Source organism: Erpetoichthys calabaricus, chromosome 7, assembly GCF_900747795.2.
Source record: "Erpetoichthys calabaricus chromosome 7, fErpCal1.3, whole genome shotgun sequence".
NCBI lineage: Eukaryota > Metazoa > Chordata > Cladistia > Polypteriformes > Polypteridae > Erpetoichthys > Erpetoichthys calabaricus.
The window spans coordinates 157,547,974-157,568,894 of NC_041400.2; the positions used below are offsets into that span (position 1 = coordinate 157,547,974).

The 20,921-nt window shown below is 42.6% G+C and overlaps 2 protein-coding genes across 8 annotated transcripts in view; one reads left to right on the forward strand and one right to left on the reverse strand.

Moving 5' to 3' along the window:
- Window positions 1-3,521, forward strand: part of cds1 (CDP-diacylglycerol synthase (phosphatidate cytidylyltransferase) 1) — a 96,591-nt gene extending 93,070 nt beyond the window's left edge. The window contains exon 13 of the mRNA XM_028805611.2: window positions 480-3,521. Coding sequence (XP_028661444.1) covers window positions 480-612 — 133 coding nt within the window. The 3' untranslated portion in view covers window positions 613-3,521. The remainder of the gene's footprint in view (window positions 1-479) is intronic.
- Window positions 3,522-10,932: 7,411 nt separating this feature from the next.
- The window catches only part of wdfy3 (WD repeat and FYVE domain containing 3), a 355,632-nt gene continuing 345,643 nt past the window's right edge, over window positions 10,933-20,921 (reverse strand). For all 7 annotated transcript variants that reach the window (XM_051930197.1, XM_051930199.1, XM_051930198.1 and 4 more), the window contains 2 exons: window positions 15,792-15,989; window positions 10,933-13,384 (listed from right to left, as the gene is read on the reverse strand). In XM_051930197.1, the coding sequence (XP_051786157.1) occupies window positions 13,264-13,384; window positions 15,792-15,989 (319 nt within the window). In that variant the 3' untranslated portion in view covers window positions 10,933-13,263. The remainder of the gene's footprint in view (window positions 13,385-15,791; window positions 15,990-20,921) is intronic.

Sequence of the window (20,921 nt, forward strand, 5' to 3'; positions counted from 1 at the left end):
TATAAAAGTGGAGCTCCACTGGATGTTCAGCCCCTGATAGAAGTGGAGGCTGTCATGTTCTGCATTTGAGCACTTCTAGAGCTGCTTCTGCATTTCATTTTCATGTTTTATTTGTACATATTTATAGTCCGCTGGCTGGGAAGTGGAGGTGCTCTTAACAAGATATAAGTTAAGTTGAATCAATTCTTGTCTAAAACTTATTTTAATTGACTTTATAAACTCGGATTACCTTCCGCGGTATACAGTGATGGACTGGTAGGCACTGCTGTCCCATCGCTTCAAGATCTTGAGTTCAAACCCCTGCCTGGCCACTGGCACCTCATGCTCCTCCGCCAGGACCCCTCAACGGAGTCCTTGAAAATGAATGGCTGATGCGTTCCCTCCTGCGTGTGCCTGGTCACTTTCATTGCATTGCTTTATCAAACCGTAATTCAGTTTTATTTGATTTTTTTTTTTTTTTATCGTTTCTTTGGTTTTAGGGGCCCCAACCCAAGTAAAGTGTTGCAGCAGCTGATGGTCCTGCAGCCCGAGCAGCAGTTAAGCATTTTCAACACCCTGAAGTCCCATCTCACGGAGAGAGGGATGATCCCCCCTGCTGAAGCTGTACAGTAAGGCGCGCTGTATGACCATGGAGACTTGATCAGGGCACGGGACCAGCGGCACCCCAAGACTGCCGTCCTCCGTCTTCACCCCATTGCACAACAGGTGGAAATACACTCCTGGCGAGCAGAGCCGATGGTAGCCTTACTTTGTACCTAGTGGTCCGCTGTAAACTTTGTAGTGGGAGACAACATCTCGAAGTTTGTTGCCAAATATTAATGAAGGGCGAGTCCGGGGTTTGGTTTAATGTGCTTGGACTCGTTGATGAGAAGTGCAATATTTCCTTAAAGCAGGAAAAATTGATGTTTAGTTTTGAAATTCATACTTTACATTTCACGATAACTAATCAATGTTAGAATGTGAATATAAAACGTCTGTGTATTTAACATAGGCATCTTTTTTTTTTTCTTTTTGTAATTAGCGGAGGTCATTTGGGTGGCGGGCGGGCGGGCGCCGTACTTCCGGGTGCTTTTATGAATTTGTTTGATTTTCGCTGCCTGCTTCTGCATAAAGATAATGTGTTATGAAGTCCAAATGCTAGCGGCAATCACTTGAAGTCTTTTGAAGCCGGTATGTCAACAAATGCGCATTATATATATATATATATATATATATATATATATATATGAAATAATATAAATGATTTAACTATTCTAAATGTAGTCAGAACTTTAATGAAGTGAACACTACTGCAGTAAGGCACGCTGAGCAGAAATGGCAGAGTAGAGGAGACCGCACATCCACCCGCGACACTCTAACGTTGATCGATCTGCCATTTTTAAATGCACAGTTATATGTCTGAATTTAAGTTGAGTGGAGAAAGCATCAAGAAGGCAAACTGTTTTAATCCATTTTTAACGGCGGCCTAGAGAATGACCAATGAAAAGGAATCGAAAATGTACAGTTTGCTATGCGTTTTGGGAGCTGGTGACACACGACAACGTGCGTGTGAAATATTTCACTACATTAAAACCAATGTCACTGAAATGCCAGAGGACCAGAGGTTGGTAATCCTTTAGTCCACCCACTTCAATGCCCTGTATACAGACTGCTCTGCTAAAACTCCCATCAAGCCTTGCGTCACGTCCACCAAGCCTCCTCTGTCTGAGGAACGCCCAAGAAGTAGAGTTCTTACCTGACCTCACAAGAGGGTTGTGTTCAGATGGTCTTCACAGAGTAGAAGGCAATTAGTTCATCACATCCCTGACCAGTTTGCCCGTCTAACACATCAAAAAAAAAGCAGAGCAGTGCCATTAATTAGCTGCCCACCATATGTTGACATTACGTTACCCAGTCCTGCCCAGCCATTGAGAGGGCCCACATGCTCGCACCTCATCATAACAAATTAACGTCGTTGTTTCTTGTCCTGCAGGAGACTCCTGTGGTGGGATTCAGGGTGCAAAGTCCACATCGAGAGTGAGCAGGCCGTACGTCATTTCCATGTCTTTGGTGGGTCAAACACGTGAGTCTGAACCCGTCTTACAGTTGAAATGAACTGCTGATGATTCCATTTGACCGAGTAGCTGGATGATGGCGTCATTCCCATGACCAAAGTTAAAAGGCACAAACTAATGTTAAATGTTGATTTTAAAATGAGTTTAATTCCATTGTGCCTAAACTGAACAACAAGGAACATCCATTACTAAAAAAAGCAAGCCTCATTCTGCACTCGAGCGCTTCTGATCAACACTATGATGTACTTTAAATAAAAACGTTTCCTCTTTATGATGCAGCACCGTAAATAGGGAAACGTTTCTGTTACGGCATTTCATTAACACACTTGGCATGTTGTCCTTGGGCTGAATTTTAGATAAAGCTATTTGGTTAAATTACAATTAGATTGAAGTACAAATGTGTTGTACTTTATAAAATGGTACGCACGATAAAGTCCACCGGCGCACACCTCTCCACAAACGTCAATTTAATCCTGTCGTTACACAAAAGGCAAAGTGAGTGAGCGCGGAATTTACGCAAAGCAGAGATTGCTTCAAAAATGTAACGTCATACCTGAGGAGACAACTAAATGCAATGTGCTGTGAAATAACGTGAGTTACAGGTGGTGCCCAAAGCGAAATTCTCCATTACGAAAACCGGAAGTTGACGTTTTTTTTGTCCGTCGCAGTTTCTTCATTTGAGGATTGGAGTCTCACCTGCTCCTGTAAGTTTGACTCGGTGAGTTTTATCCAAAAAGTGCAGCAAGCATTGCGAGGGCTTTTCAAGGAAGTCAGACGTGGGCAGGAGGCACCTCTTATCTGAGCAGTTTTCAGTACCAGCCAAGCGATTGTGCCGTGTGTCCAGTTTCTCGTGTTAGTCAGTATTAGGTTTTTGTTTTTTAATCGTTTTAGTTTCCATGTTTGTCGCCCTGCGTGTCAATGATGTGTTTGTGTGATAAGGCCGGCCGGACTGTGTGGGCCACCTCTGCCTGTCGTGCGACTTATCGGGAGCGAACTTCTTCAAAGGACTGCTTTTCCGATTTCGTCCATTTGTTTCGATTGTTTGTTTTAGTGATGCTGTTGCGTTCATCTTCTAAGCGTATTTGTACCAAATATGTAAAATTGAACAAAGCCTGCATAGAAGGATTTTGCATACCTGATAAATTTAAACGTCGTATCGTGACATGTGGGCGGAATGGGTGGGAGCTAAAGAAATACACCGCAGGTGCAAACTGAAGTAGTAAAACATCTTTGATTGCAGCAACTTGAAGGTCTGGATTTGCGTTCTGTGGGCCAGTTACCCAGACGAGCAGCAGACGTTAAGCCATCATCGTTAGTGGTCTTCACGACCCACCTTCTGCTCTCATTTGAAGAATTGCGAGGTTTAAACAAAGATTGTCGTACACATTTGGGTTTTATGTTTACTTGAAACAATGATGCGTGTCTTTTAGGAGCAATTTAATTAACTTTATTAGTGAAATGAAGGTACTGGAGTCCCCCCGCGCTCCTGATCCACTAATACAGAGGAGGACGGCCTTTGTTCTGGCATTTAATTCTTGTCTACGTGTATTACGAGGCGCTTCCTTTGAACATCACAATAAGGCCCTGTGACGGTGGATTGGGTGTGAACATTACGCAACGATTTGACGCGTTCCTTGTTAAGATTCTTTGCGTCTTGTTCAGAAATTAGGTCTTTTGTTTGTAGCTTGCAGTTAACTTAAAATCCAGACATTTTTAAACGTATCTTGGAACGTATATATAATAATAATAATCCATTATTTGTTAGCTTAATATAATGTGAAAAGTCCAGTCTTTAAGCTTAAGTAGCTGTTCGTGGTTACAAGATCATCGCCAGGCTTCACACTAAAAATAAAATAAAATCCAACAAGCGAAAACGGCAAAAGCGGGGGAGCCGGGGGTCACAAACACGGCGCGTCTTTCCGAGCCGTCATTGCGTTCTTCTCATTTCTTTGTCTGATTCCATTTATGATTGTCCTTAACGTAACATATATTTGATTTAGAGAAATAATTAGAGAAAATGTAATATTGTACTCTTAGTAGGATTTTTTTGGAAATCTGAAGGAAATTAGGCTATTTTGGGTATTATAAGAAACATATCCTGTTTATTGCATTTAAATTATTTTTATGAAATGTGGGACTTACTTGACTTGTAACACTGAAACCTGGTAAAAAAACAAAATTAAAGAAGGAGTTTTATTTTTACATGTTGTGTCATTGCTTTCTTGGCCTCCTCTGACTTTTCACATTTAAACCTCGGACCCCCCATAAAGCCTCTTTAGGGTCTGCCATAACGAACTTAAGAAAAGTACGAGCTGGTGAACCACAGACACCACTGAGTGGCACATGCCGGCCAACATGCCACCAGGAGGCCCTCTGGGATGGCGGACATGGAAGTGAACACAGGATGCACACATCTGGGCCGTGGAGACCTGCGTCTTCGCGACTCCTAACAGGTTTGTTCTTTAACTATTAAGTGGAACCCCCCCATCTATATCTATCTAACTAAGCATATAGTGGGGGCCAAAACATTATGACCACCTGCATATGAAGCAAATGACCGTCGACTATGTCACAGCAGCGGCACATGCTGTTAGACATTGAGCTGGCATTGGGTACTTGTAGTTGACGTTCTGAATGCAGAAGATATGGGCGGACATGAAGACCTGCATGACTGTGACAAGGGCCAAATCATGATGGCCAGACCACTGGGTGACAGCATCATGGAGAGCAACAACCAGCAGTGGTCTGAGCAGGTGAAAGCCAAGAACCACTGACAAGATGTTTGGCTGCCAAGGCTATTGACGCAGGAGGTGAACAGAGACTCTCATGTCTGGTAAAAAAAAAAACAGACACAAAACACAGTAAGCTTGAGTGGTGGCTACAGGGGTAGCAGGCCAGGTGGAGTCCACATGCTAACCTCTCTCCATCACTGAAAGTGCCTACAATGGCTACGCAAGCATTGGAACTGGATGTTGGATCAATGGAAGGTCACGTGATGAATCCTATTTTTTGTTGCATCACAGCCACGGCTGGGAACGTGTGCGTCATTTACCTGACAAACCAGTGGAGGAAGTGTGATGCTTTGGGCAGGAAAACCCTGGTCCAGGCATTCATGTGGCCGTTAATTTGATGTGTACCACCTACCGAAACAGCAGTGCAGATCACGCACAGCCCATCATGGCAACGGTATTTCCCAATTGAAGTGGCATCTTCTAGCAAGATAAATCGTTCAGGAATAGTTTGAGGAACATGAGGAAGAGTTCAAGGTGTGTCCCAGGCCTCCAAATTGCCAAGATCCTGATCCATTTGAGCATCTGGAGGATGTGTTGGTAGAACAAATCCAATCTGCAGCAGGTCCACCTTAGAACTTGCAGGAGTTAGTGGATCCACTGCTAATGCACTGGTGCGAGAGAACACAGGACATCTTAGGAGTCCATCCCTCAGCGGGTCACAGCTGCTTTAGCCACACATGGAAGAGCAGCAGGAGGTCATAATGATTTGGCTCATCAGTGGGCAAATGTAAATATCTCTACATGCAACAAACACACACACACACACAGTTATATCCGGTTAGTAAAAAAGCTGAAATTGGGCAGGATGGTAGACCTGAAATTGATTGAAGTTTGTTACATTTGGTGAGCACATGCTGGGACTGTAATGTATGCCAGTCCCTTTAAAAGAAAGTGTGCCATGTGTGCTTTAGTCAGGTCTGATTTGTAATTTTAAACTGTGGAGCAGAAGGGTACATCAAAGAAAAATGTGAACCCAAACACGATGGAGGGCACTGGGTGGGTGTATATAAATATAATTTGCTTTATTTGCAGCCCAGTAAAAGGGGACTGGCTATAAATCGATCCATTCGTCCATCGTCTTCACCTGCTTATTCAGTTCAGCGTCGCGGAGCAGCTGGAGTCTCACCTGGCAAGCTTTGGGTACAAGACAAGAAGACCATCATGACAGGATGCCAGCCCACCATTCGCAACAAGCAGATGACAAGGCGGCCATAGACCACTAGTGGGGTGGCTGGCCAGTAATCCAACAAATCAGCTGCGTACTTTTGAAAGTTTTGCTGTGATGCTCTACGTTTATTCACAATGTGTGTGTTGAGGCCAATTATAACTAACGGAGAGAATAAAATCTGCCATAGAGGTTGATAATATTTTTTCATTATTAATGTCCAACAGTAGAAATACTTAAGGTGATCCATTTATCAGATCAGACCTCCACCCCAAGCTGAAAAGCCAAAGCAGGAATTTAGCGGCTTAGGTCAAGCTAGCCTGGGGGGGCACAGGTGGGCTGAGATGCAGCTGAAACAAGCTGTCGGCTCAGCCCGTTGGTCAGGTGTGGAGGCCGAACAGGATTGGTTGCTGAATCAGAAGGGTCCCTCTGCACCATGACGGCCCATTGGTCCCTGATGCGTGACAGGATAAGTTTGGCGCCTCTGTCTCTCTCTGCCATTTTGATTCCGCAGAGGAGGAGAAGAGCATCTCTCCAGGCAGCCACAGTCAAAGGCCACGCAGGAGCACAATGAACCCATTTTTGCCCCCACTGCATTCATGTTATTATGCCAGCTCTCCCATATATTGCGCTTATTACCAAAGACACGTAACGTCGTTTGCCCTTCCTGTCCTGGTGCTCCGGCTTGTTGCCTGAGGTCTTAAATATAAAAGGTAACATAAAATCTGAGGGCAACAGCAGGGAGCTGGGGCGTTCTGTTAAGGTCGGCATAATAACAAGTACAATGGGGTCACCCTGGGACCCTAATGTGACAAACACCACGCCACGTCATGGACAATACGCGGTTTGATCACTTTGGCTTACTCTCAGGAACATCAATGGCTTCTTTGAGCGTTTTACCGTCGGTGCTGTCTGACAGAGAGGTGGCACATTCTGGGCACAGCTCAATGGCTGGAGCTCTGAGTGGGCACAAGAACAGCTTTTGTGTTTCTTCTCCCATTGCATTGACAACCTCTAACAGGACAGGCAGACCAAACCGGCGGGGCGTTCTTATCCACGCCCTCAGATGTGGCCTCACCCATGTGTGCCCGCTGACTTTCTCTGATTATTTATTTTGGTGCTAAATAATTTCTCTTAAATTGTACCTACGTACATGTATCTGCTTACCAAAGTGACTTACAAATAAGGCCAGCATAATCAAACATACGTCTGGGGGGCTTCCCTGAACAAGTGTCACAGGATGAGGGGGCAAAATTGATCAGCGCAAGTGAAGAACTCGGAACAAAATACAAGCGACTTACGACTCCTCAATAATCAAACGGGACAGCTGACATCAGCGACGCGGAGCTCGCCAAACGCTTCTGCCACACACTGAGGGGGTCGGGAGTCTGAATGGAGGTGGGCAGCTCGCTTCACCATGCAGGAGCTCCTCATCGGCGTGTGGCCCTTAAGGGAAAGCAGACAAAGTCGCTGATCGGGGCGCCGGCGAGTGCTGCCGTTACGTGTCAGTCGGCTTACATTTGCTTTCATTTTGCAGTTTGTAAGAATTAACAACACTTTGAAGTCACTTCACTGTTTTTTCCGGACTCACCGGTGTGAGAAAATCCCCACATATGATACGCGTTTCGACTCGTCTTGATGAACTTTTTGGGGTTCCCCCCATTTTAGGCCTGAAAACCCCCTCCTTTTTAAGCCATTTTTGGTGCACAGTTTGTGCAGGAAATTAAACACTCAGGATTAAGGGCAACGCAATGGGGGTCTACAGCACAAAGGACCAGAAGGACGTGGAGTTCTGCAGGCCTCAGCAACCGACCCCAGGGCTTCACCCCTAATTGGAAATGGGGGGTCATTTCAAAACCTCGTAAAAATGGGGATCAGTAATACAGACTTGTGCTATTTTGAGGTTGCTGATCACACAGCTGAGACTACTGGTGATATCTGACGCTTTACTGGTGGTCTTAGCCAGGACGCGATCTGATTCTCAATATGACGTCAGTTTTAATTTGTAGCCCTTAACTGGACACCCAGCCCTCTATGGACCACCTCAGAGGGTCAAAAATGAAACATTTCAGTTGCAATCGAGAATTTTAAGCATTTAAACCGAAGCACACATTTTTAAGATTTCAAATGTCTGATACAAGTACTCGTTTCTACCTCATGAATTAAATTAAACGTTTGCTTTTCTTATGAACATTTTGAATGATTATTTATATGTATACAAATATACATTATTTAGTATTCCTCTACCTTTATATTTCACGTGTTGGTTCCTCGTCTTCGTTGTGGCGTGCGTTTCATCTTGTGTTGCTCTCTTTGGACTTTGCTGGTTTATTGAATTCTGATTTGTGGCTTTTGCTTTGGATTTAATTGGGGAAATGTTGGCCTTGGATTACATTTTTTTAAGAAAACCATTTTCCTTATTTTTCCCTTGCTTTGCCATTTTTATTCTTCATTATTCATATAAATAAATCCTTAATTATTAAAGAGTCTTCATTGGCCTTTCGTTATTTCAAGCCAGAGGTTTCCAGTTATCCTCTACCTTGAAGGGCTTTTCTGTGTCTTTTTGGCCTTTGGAGCCGCCTGTTTCGGAGGATGAACACCGAGGTCCTGATCTGATGTTGTGTATTTCCAGGTCTGTCCTCTCCATTTTGTGATTCAGCTTCATAACAGCAGACCTAAACTTCAAATTGCATATTAACCAGATTACTAGGTCTGCAGTTTTTCACTAAAGGAATATAAAGTTAGACTTTACAAAATGCTGAAAAATGAGTGGACACGTTTGTGTATTAGTCGATTAAATTACTGTAATGCACTCCTAACAGGACTACCTGAGAAAGACGTCAGTCAGTTGCTGTTAGTTCAGAATGCAGCAGCCACCTAGCAGCTTAAATAGGAAAAGCCAATCTGAGTGCATCACACCAGTCTTAGCGTCGGTACACTGGCTACCCGTGGCATTTAGAACTGCCTTTAAAAAACTACGAATGGCGTACAAGGCCCGATATAATCTTCTTGCCCCTTCCCATATTTTGCAATGTCTGTCCCCCTACACTTCAAGTCGTAACCTTAGATCTTCAAATGGTGGTCTGCTTATAAGCTGCACTTAAAAGAAGTAGTGAGGTGGTCTTTTGTGGTTATGCACCTAAAATCTGGAATACGTTACTGATTGAAATTTGCCATCTTAATACAGTGGAGCACTTTAAAACACTGCTGAAAACACATTACTGTAACATGGCCTTCTCACAGCTTCATCTTAGTTTAATCCTGATGCTCTGTATATTTGTTTAATTATCATTATCATTCCTGGTGGCTCCACAATCCGTACGAAACTCTACTTTCTCTGCTGTTCTTTTTCTGGTTTTCTGTGCCAACCCCACCTGACCAAAGCACCGTGATGTCCTTACACTGATGGACTAAAGGCCAGAGGTCCACGTGGCCGTCATCATCAAGTAAGTTCTTCCATGTGAGCCCTGAATACGACTGATTGAGGTCATTTATGTCAGGCAGAATGCCTGGAGGGTGCTGGGTGGTCTCGTGGCCTGGGACCCCTGCAGATTTTGTTGGAGTTTTTTTTTTGTTTTTTTCTGTCCTCCCCGGCCATCAGACCTCACTTTTATTGTGTGTTAATTAGTGTTGCCTGATTTTATATTTTATATTTTGTCTTTTCTCTTTCTTCATCATGTAAAGCACTTTGAGCTCCATCACTTGTATGATAAAGTGCTGTAGAAATAAATAAACGTTGTTGTTGTTGTTGTACTCCTAATAAACTGTATTGCCACAGACTCGGCGTATACCTCAGGGTCTCAAACCTTTACTCCTCTCTACTTTTCTCTGCTGTCTTTTCCGGTTCTTCTCTGATGGCGATCGGCGCCACCACCACCACCTGATCAAGGCACCACACAGCCCCCCGAGATGATGGTATGAAGGTGGGTGCCCCAGCTGTCCATGAGCCCAACTTCATCAAATCCTATCATATGAAGCCTGAAAAGAAAGAAGAATAAATTAAGAAACTGTAATGTCAGGAAGAATGCCCAGTGGGGGCCGAGTGGTCTTTTTGGCCTTGGAACGCCTGTCCATTTTCTTTTTCTTTGTATTTTGCGTCCCCCTGGCCATCAGCTCGTATCTTTCGAGACTTACATCATGACATGGTATATAAAGACGCTACTCTCCCACTTGACATTTATTCTGTTTTTCCTGTGTTGCTTACTCTTTAATATTCTCGCCTAATCTTATTTGTTTTTCTTTTCTTGTAACTTTCTCTCTGACATCTTGTTAAGCACTTTGAGTTACGCTGCTGTATGAAAACACGTCATCTAAATAACCGTTGGTGTTGTGGTCTGTAGACCCAGCATGACACATGGCAGCAGTCTGCTGAACTGGCCAGCGCGTCACGGTTTTACAACACGTCCTGACAGATGCACAGGCACTGCGGGGGGCTGCCATACAGCCGGAGTTTATGTGTCGCGTGCCCCTTGGAGGTGGTCTAGTGGCACACGTCGACACACAGAGGGACAATCGAGCGTTCCTTACAATACAATGCAATGCAATTTATTTCTGCATAGTCCAAAATCACACAAGAAGTGGCGCAATGGGCTTTAACAGGCCCTGCTGCCTTTTGATGGCCCCCCAGCCTCGACTCTCTAAGAAGACAAGGAAAAAATGGAAGAAACCTTAGGAAAGGCAACTCAAAGAGAGACCCCTGTCCAGGGAGGTTGGGCGTGCAGTGGGTGGGGGTCCACACAATACAATACACAAGTAATCCTCGGTACAACAGAAATATCACAAGTACAGAGCAGAATTCAACAGCAGGTGATGTCACATTTATATCAGTGTGAAGACCAAACTGAGCAGACGCAGCGCAGAACAGAAACGCCGTGCAGCCCCCTGGGAAGTGACGATGGGGACAGAAAGAGAAGGGAGCCAGTTGGTGGTAAATAGCAGGTATTTAATTGAAATGAAAAACGTTTAGTACCAGAACTATTGCATTATAGTTACATAGTTGGCTTTTTTGGGTTAATCTACTTTTCAGTTGTTGCACTGAAGACAAGTATACATTGAACATTCAGCTATCACATATTGCACGCTAGATACTGTCATAATGCATCAGTCTAGCACAAGACCACCAAATATTGACCCAAGAATTTACAGGTTTTTTCTTTTTTCATATATAGTACAAAATTCCACTTGAGTTCGGTCAGTTTTCCAGTTTTCATTTCATTGCTGTACACGTAATGGATTATTAGTTAATGCCTCATTAAAGAAACGGAGAAAAACAAATGAAAAAAAAAAACAAAACAAAAAACAAAAACATATACATAGCACTGACACAAAAAGTCAGCTGTGTTAATTAATATTCATGCAACAAGTAACAAAACTTGCTGAAATAAAAAAGTAGTAGTTCAAAATTATTATAGTTGCATAAATACTTTATACAGTTTGTTCACTGTAAAGACATATTTCCTTCAAATCGTTACAGCACATAAAGGATCTTAGCAGTTTATACACAACAAGGTGCAACAAAAGAGAAACACAAAGTTTAAAATGAATCTGAAATTTGTGGGCGCTGCCACAGGCGGGCAGCCTGCGCGCCTCTGTGATTGCACACTACATATACATACAGTACATGAGGAGAGGGGATACGGCGTCTGTCTGCCCACCCAGTTACTGACGGAGAACCTGGCATCGCTAATTCAAACAGTGCTAAAGTGAGACGCGGAACCCAAACCAAACACTCAGAAGGGTAAAGCAGCATTTTAAGAGAATGAGAGCGGCCCACAGCACCCAAAGCAGAAAGAGATTGTCAGTGTCGATGGCGCCACGACCCGAGCTCTGAACAAGTACTGCTAAGGCAACGTTAACGTCTTCAAACAGGCAGGTTCATGACATTATGGCAGCGGCGGCGGCTTTTGTTCCCCAATAGATGTATGAAACTGCACACACTTCTTAATACTGTAACTGCAGCTAAAAACAGTCCGAGAAACATCAAATGTGACTCGTTTCAACAAAGTTTAAAACACAAGAAAGTGCATCTGCTACAGTCCAAAGTGCAAGACACAAAGCAGCCATGGGCTCGGTGAAAGAGCGCCCTCGTGTGGTTTGTACTGAAAGCGAGGGGGGCTTTTGTGTCGTTTCCTAATTTGGGCCCGCGGTGAAACAAACAAAAGGAGTACTTGCAGCTCCGGGAGCCTCTTAGGAGCGGACATGTCATGAAGTGCAGTACCACCACCGCTCAACGGAATAATCAACGCGGCGCGCTCGGCGAACGTACACACTGACATTTGTGCAAATCTCGCAGGAGTTGTACAAACAAGAGAGTCCTTGGGAAGATGGAAGGTGAGCCTCCATGGTTTGCAACGTTTCGTTTCGTCTGCAGATCGAGCTTCGGCAAATAATGCGTTGTGGAGGCTGGACAGTGCTGCAGGTGTGGGACACACGACGGGAAAGTCATAATCTGAATTTTGTTACAAAAGCAGCAAATAATACTTAAAAGAACACTGTCCTCAAACGACACAAACAGGAATTATAAACTGCAATAAAAACTCTTAAATAGTGCACCAATAAGTTGCAGTTTGGACTCGATACCGTCTAGTTTGCAAACACAGTTAAAATATATTCTACAAAAAGAGCAGTTGGAAAAAAATTTAAAATGGAATGCCGTGGGCAACGGAGAATTCAAACAAAAACTCAAATTGTTCCATGTAAAAAATATTCATCAAACGCAGTGAAGAGAGTGCTCTAAGTAACAGGTCGACATTCATAAGCACCCACCCAGAGAGAAATCAGCGCGACTTGTATTATTATACAGATATTGTTCAAGGAGAATGTGTTCAGTTATAATATACTAAATCATAAAGGAACATTTCATTAAGTTTGTCTAGTTAAAAAGGCCATTGTATTTATTTACAATATAAACATTGTTTAAGGAGGTACTGCATATCTAAAATCTAAAAAGCCAGTGTTGCTTTGAAGACATTTAGTTAAGGTTTGACAGCAAAAGAAAAGCAGAAATCGTGAGGGAGGACAAAAAAAGAAAAGTACAAACCGATCATCGTTCAACTCCACCGACCCCTCAGTCGCTCTGCACATCTACAGAACACAAGCAAAGGAACGGCGAATGCATTTAGTGATCCCTTTTACTAAATCAGTGCTTTATACACAGTACAAAAAAGACGCAGGTGAAGAGTTAATGCCTTGGCTTTGCCGGCCCTTCTCACTGCCGCAGGGTCTGAGAATTCCGCGAGTTGAGGGGAGGCCGCTAGTTCCTGGAGCTCTCGTCTGAGCCGCGTTCATGCTGTAAGTTGTAATAGCAGTTCTGACACACACGAACGGGGGACGAGATCTTCAAGCGCTTGATTTCGGACTGAAACCTGCTGCATCTGATGAGGACAAATAAGAAACAGAAAGCAGAAAAGCATAAACAAGCAGTTTTTATCCAGGAATGTATCATGGCTCCTACTGTAAGTAAACACCAGTAAGACTAAGACCCAACAGAAAGGCAACTCACTTCATTTGTAAATAACACAAGATTGTTCAGTCCTACAAGTTTACATTTAAATAGTGGCAACTGTTCCATTATTGAAATGTGAAGAGCACTACAGTATTTTATTAGCACCGGGACTCAAACAGCTTCTTTCAGTAATGGGGGGTCCTCCTTGCCTGCTTCTGTACAATAATTGAGTGTTGAGCATCCATGCAGCTTTTAATGTCCACTAACAACACTCTTTAGAACCGACAGGGAATCTGCTGGATGAAACTCCAGATCTGTGGGACTTTATTCTTCTAAAAGCTGGGTGAAGGGTGATGTGGCCCACAAATTACACCAGTCTATTTGGTCTGCGCAATTGTAACATTTATTCATTTATTACCCACACACAAATACATACATGTATATATATATAGACCAGCAGACATTACTAGTGTGCCAACCGACTGTACTGTACGGAGCCTGGGTTAGCTCCCCAAACCACTATTGGTCTGCGCCTAATCAATGCCTAATTCACCTTTATGGTGGCACCGGCCCTGCCCTGATTGGCCTGAAGAGAGTATTTGAAACCTGGTTTGTTTTTTTTGTTTTTTGTTCTTTATTTCGTCTTATACGATTTCTCGTATTAGAAATTTGTTAGTTTTCGCATACCCCTTGGGGTCAGAGCGCAGGGTCAGCCATTGTACAGCGCCCCTGGAGCAATTACAGGTTAAGGGCCTTGCTCAAGGGCCCAGCAGAGTAGGATCTCTTTTGGCAGTGACGGGGATTCGAACTGGCAACCTTCTGAATACCAGCGCAGATCCTTAGCCTCAGAGCCACCACTTCGTGTTTGTGTTTGATTCTACTGTATATCTCTCCATTGTAATAAAAAAATCGTGGGACGAGACAAGACTTTTTCAGAGAGACACTTTCACGTCCCATGAGATGAAACTTTGTAACAAGAGATGTAACCACGCTAGGGGCCGGAAATAAAAGACAAAGAGTAGATGACAAAGAAAAAAATTGTAAAGAATTCAAAAATGTTGGCGCGATATACATGCAATTCGAAAGTCTCAAAAAATAATAGCAAAGATCACATTAGCGCAAAGAAACTGAAATTATTAATCGGTGAAATAACGAAACAGCGAAAAGAGATCGAATATATTGTTTGAATTTAAACTTTACGTCGGAGACTTGTAGATCGTCTAATTCGTGTTGCCATCAGGGAAAAGTAGTGTTTCTTCCCAATGAAGAGGCGTCTCCGCGAGAATTAAAAGATTTGTTGTTTGGTGAAAGTGAAATCCACATACGCGAGGTAGCAGAGACGTAAAGTGGCTGGCACATACCACAGGCCGTGGGGTTGGCGAGAGAAACCCCCTAGTAATTAATATAATGATTGCATTTTTGAAATGCGAAATGAAACTAGAGCACCTAGAGAAATATGGGCACACAGGAGTGTCTAAAGTTCACACAGCGACAGGATGTGCGTCATTTCAGCAACTACAAGTTAGATTTAATTTGAATTAAACCAGATCAATGTTGGATGTGGAGTTTTGAACATTTATAGAATGTTAAACAAAATAGTTAGTGGTAGCAGTTGCTCAATTGTAGTGGATGAAATTCTTCTTCTGGTATGAACTGGATAAACACTGTTTTACCAGTATACTAAAAATTACTTGAAAACTTGAAAACACAAACAGACAACGCAAAATGTCCTAAAATGCACATATAAATGGAAATGGGAAATGTGATCTTCTGTCTGTGCAAAAGTGTTTTAACGATAAAGCCTCGATGTATGGCCTTGTATGTGAACTGTGCACAGTAATGGAGCCTACCGCTTTAACTATATTACCCAAAGTGCTGTGCGGCTCTTCCTGATTGGCGAGTTGATGCAAACAGTGATGCAGAAAAGAAAGAAGCCGTGTCCTCTTTGTAGCGGCTGCCATAGCAGGAGTGTGGTAGTTAAAGCCTGGACTTTTTATTGGTTTGAAAGAAGTGAATACCTGCTGTTGGATCTATTTGACTAACAGGGTGTTAACAAGCATTTTGTTTGCACAATTAATCAAAAGGATTTATTTACTTAAAAAATATGTTTCACTCTGAAAAGAATATACAAATGCATTATACTGATATCTAATGAAACCATCAGAATGTCTGACTGTACCTTGATATAGGTTTTTGGCCATCCCACCACTCCAAGTTACACATTAACTGAATAAAACTAATGAATGCAACATTTTATGACATTGAGGACAAACAAATTTGATGTGGGCATTACAAAAGCACTGCAATGTGAAAAGGTGGCATACAAAATGACTCACTTCTGACAAAAGAGTTGCCCGCAATTCCTGCAGTGATGACGCCGCTCAGTGAGGGAGAATCGTACGGAGCATCCAGAGCAGTTGTCACCTCCCTCATCCTTGACCCAGTGGTCAGCAGCGGAACGGCCAGGTTGGTCACTTACTGACCAGCTATACACTCGGCCCCGGTTGTCGCCCACCAAAATTTTATTATGATCCCTAAAAAAAAAACAAAAAAAAAAAAAACAACAACAAGTAAAATAGGTTAATGCTAATTTTATAAAAATACACTTTCATATTGATGTCACAGACAAAAGATGGTATATTCTGCATCTTTGCATTAAATGCTATATTAAAAAATGCAGTAAATTTCATCATACACAAATACGACAAATGAAGGTTCAAGACAGTTGTTCTTGTAAAACTAGAAACCAAATCTTGTAAGTGACTGAATATCAACTACTGAAAACAATTACCACTAAACAAAGAGAAGACCCCAAGACTAATGAAAGCAGCTCAGTACATTTGTACATGCGTGCACATCACTATCGTTATTTTATTCTTCCTCCACTTTACACTACCATTTTCAGTACAGCCGCTTTGTTCATCGTTTCTTTGAAGGATTTGTCTATCGTGTTATTCCTAACTCGCCTAATTAATTTTGCCTTGAATTCTGCACTTTCTTCCCAGTCATCTGCATACTGGGCTATGTGAAACAAAGGTATACACTTGTTACCTCTGATCCAGTGGCTGTCATTTAGTTTTGCCATCTCAAAACTCAGAGGAAGTGTTCCAAAATCAGCTGCACCTTCTCCAGTATCTTTGAAATCACAACCTACTTGTGAGCATTGAGTCAAAGAAGCACAAGACAGCCCTGGGTGAAGTACCACTTCATCACTGGACACACTCATGCACACCCTCACACTGATGTTAACAGATGTTAAGTCAGTAATCAATCTACCAAGCATGTCTTTGGGGTATGGAATAAGATCAAAATGTTTGAGAAAAGTCATGAAGACAAGAGGAGACCATGCAGGCTGCACACAGATAGTACCGGGGTTAGGATTTGAACTCAGGCCACTGGAGCTGTGTGGTAGGAGTATTAACCACGGATTACTGTGTCACACAAAATCACAAACTACTCACAGGAAAAGCTAGACGTCACAGGAAGGTAGAATCTCTGTAATAAACATCATGTCCCTGGTGGAAGCCTAGGACAGAATGGCGATCATTTCAGACAGCGTGTGTCTCTCTCTACTTTTGGACTAATGCCGAGGAATCCAACAATGTTGCCCTTATCATAATATTAAGCCCTCAAATGAAAAACAAATAAGAGAATACAAAGTACATACAGGCAGAAGAAAAACACCCTCTGGTTTTCTATGGTCCGCCCTAAACAAGTCCTGCACCCCACCTTCCTAAATGCTACACACCACAATGGCACATCATATCTCTATCTCTTTGTTTCTTTCTCCATATCAGTCTGTCTCAAACACAACTTAGAAGATTCCATCAAAATGAGAACACTTGACTACATTTCACTTCCAGAATTTGAGGTCAGTTTCCCCTGTGCCGTGTGCACATTAAGTGTCCCAATTGGTGGTCACCTCTAGGTTGAGGACGACACTTTCTTTGGCCTAGAAAACAGCCTACAATGCCCTTTACCACCTTTTGTTCAGTGTTCCCAGCCATGAACACTATAATTCTCTTAGACTATGTGTTGACTTGGGAATGTGTATCCTCTGTGTCCTTGGAGAGCATCACTTGTCTCCACCATGCCTGAAGCTCGTTCTACTTTGCAGTGGTGCCCCTGACTCTTATCATTCCAAGGCACTATGCCTAACAGGTCTATCACCCTCTCAGCTACCCCTACTTTAACACACTGGCATGCAGAAGCTTACCAGAGGAGTAGTTTCCCTCCCTACTGGAGTATTCAAGATAATATATTCTGAATATAGAGTATTCAAGTATATTTTGGATGATAAATTGGACTGGACAGCCAATACTGATGCTCTGTGTAATAAAGGACAGAGCTGACTATACTTCCTTGGAAGGCTGGCGTCCTTCAACATCTGCAATAAGATGCTGCAGATGTTCTATCAGACGGTTGTGGCGAGCGCCCTCTTCTATGCAGTGCTGTGCTGGGGAGGCAGCATAAAGAAGAAGGACGCCTCACACCTGGAAAAACTGGTGAGGAAGGCAGGCTCTATTGTAGACACGGAGCTGGACAGTTTGACATCCGTGGCAGAGCGATGGGCACTGAGCAGGTTCCTGTCAATAATGGAGAATCCACTGTATCCACTAAACAGTATCATCTTCAGACAGAGGAGCAGCTTCAGCGACAGACTGCCGTCAATGTCCTGCTCCACTGACAGATTGAGGAGATCGTTCCTCCCCCACACTATGCGACTCTTCAATTCCACCCGGGGGGGTAAACGTTAACATCATACAAAGTTATTGTCTGTTATATCTGCATTGTTATCAGCATTGTTATCACTCTTTAATTTAATATTGTTCTTTATCAGTATGCTGCTGCTGGAGTATGTGAATTTCCTCTTGGGATTAATAAAGTATTTATCTATCTATTTCCATGGATTTTCCTCATCCAGATGGAACTCAATCCCTCAGCAACTGCTTCCCAGCTGGGCATTCCTCAAAATGTTTAAACTATGTCACATTTTTGCCATGGCAGTTTTACAGTAAGACTGCAGTGGGGACCATGGGTTCAAATGAAATGCAACTACAAACTGTAAAAGGCTTATACTGTTGTAATTATTATCACTTTGTAATGGTGCCCCACAAACCCTGGCTGTGTACTGTGATTGACGGCCGGAAGCTCAACCTGGACGAAACCCCCAGGACGCTAGATGGCGACTTCCCTGCAAGCGGTAAATCACATGGACAGAAGGACAGAAGCACTTTCAGGTCAAGGACTATAAAAAGGACTAGTGGAGACCCAGCAAGAGAGCCGGAGTTGGGAGGGAGTGTGACGGAGCTGCTGGGAGAAGAGAATTGTTTAATTATTGTGTTATTATTATAGTTATTGCCTGTTTATTGTGGTGGAGGTGCTTTGGGGCACTATTGCAAAGAAAGTAAAAAATATTCTTAGCACTTTTAACCCATGTCCAATGTTTGTCTGATGGGGTAAACGTGAGCAACAGTGCCACCAAGCGTCCATTTTGTGACAGTACATAAGAACTACTGACTGCACCTCAATTGATACTAAGAACACCACATTACATGAGCCTGATTGTCCATTCTTAAAGGGATCTTCAACCCAAAAATGATAATTCCCTTTTATTTTGCTTACCCCATATACAGTCATATGAAAAAGTTTGGGAACCCCTCTTAATTCTTTAGATTTTTGTTTATCATTGGCTGAGCTTTCAAAGTAGCAACTTCCTTTTAATATATGACATGCCTTATGGAAACAGTAGTATTTCAGCAGTGACATTAAGTTTATTGGATTAACAGAAAATATGCAATATGCATCATAACATAATTAGACAGGTGCATAAATTTGGGCACCGCAACAGAGATATTACATCAATACTTAGTTGAGCCTCCTTTTGCAAATATAACAGCCTCTAGACGCCTCCTATAGCCTTTGATGAGTGTCTGGATTCTGGATGGAGGTATTTTTGACCATTCCTCCATACAAAACCTCTCCAGTTCAGTTAAATTTGATAGCTGATTGGGTCATTGTCTTGTTGGAATATCCAACCCCTGCGTGACTTCAACTTTGTGACTGATGCTTGAACATTATCCTGAAGAATTTGTTGATATTGGGTTGAATTCATCTGACTCTCGACTTTAACAAGGGCCCCAATCCCTGAACTAGCCACACAGCCCCACAGCATGATGGAACCTCCACCAAATTTGACAGTAGGGAGCAGGTGTTTTTCTTGGAATGTGGTGTTCTTCTTCTGCCATGCAAAGCGCTTTTTGTTATGACCAAATAACTCAATTTTTGTCTCATCAGTCCAAAGCACTTTGTTCCAAAATGAATCTGGCTTGTCTAAATGAGCATTTGCATACAACAAGCGACTCTGTTTGTGGCGTGAGAGCAGAAAGGGCTTCCCTCTCATCACCCTGCCATACAAATGTTCTTTGTGCAAATTGCGCTGAATTGTAGAACAATGTACAGATACACCATCTGCAGCAAGATGTTCTTGCAGGTCTTTGGAGGAGATCTGTGGGTTGTCTGTAGCCGTTCTCACAATCCTGCACATATGCCGCTCCTGTATTTTTCTTGGCCTGCCAGACCTGCTGGGTTTAACAGCAACTGTGCCTGTGGCCTTCCATTTCCTGATTACATTCCTTACAGTTGAAACTGACAGTTTAACCCTCTGAGATAGCTTTTTGTAGCCTTCCCCTAAACCAGGAGACTGAACAATCTTTGTTTTCAGATCTTTTGAGAGTTGCTTTGAGGATCCCATGCTGTCCCTCTTCAGAGGAGAGTCAAAGGGAAGCACAACTTGCAATTTACCACCTTAAATACCTTTTCTCATGATTGGACACACCTACGAAGTTCAAGGCTTAACGAGCTAATCCAACCAATTTGGTGTTGCAAGTAATCAGTATTGAGCAGTTACATGCATTCAAATAAGCAAAATTACAAGGGGACCCACATTTTTGGACAGCCAGTTTTTCACATTTGATTTAATTTCATACAACTAAATACTGCTTCACTAAAAATCTTTGTTCGGAAAACACCCCAGTACTCAGCTGTTCCTAGGAAATGAAAGACATACCACGGTTATCTTTTTTGTTCAAAGTAGAGTAAATTATTATGAAGGCTGAGAGGGGTTCCCAAACTCTTTCATATGATTGTAGTTTGAAGTGATGATCGAAAAAAAAATTTTCATCTCACATTTTCATGCAGAATGGAAATAACAAACTTTTCTGATAGAAAGGGTGCCAACTTAAGAAATGCTGGACAACAGCGAACAATATCAAAAATGTTCATTAAAAAAAATCACGTTACTTGTGCCACATAATCCACATGTCAAGTCGTTCAGTTGTATGCTCACAAAGTCCCAAAGGCATGCATTATTACTGAATTACTGGTAAATAAACCTCCTCTGGAAATATGAATGAAAATGGAAAGTGCTCCTAGCTATTTATTTCTCAGTTTCTATGTTTTGGATT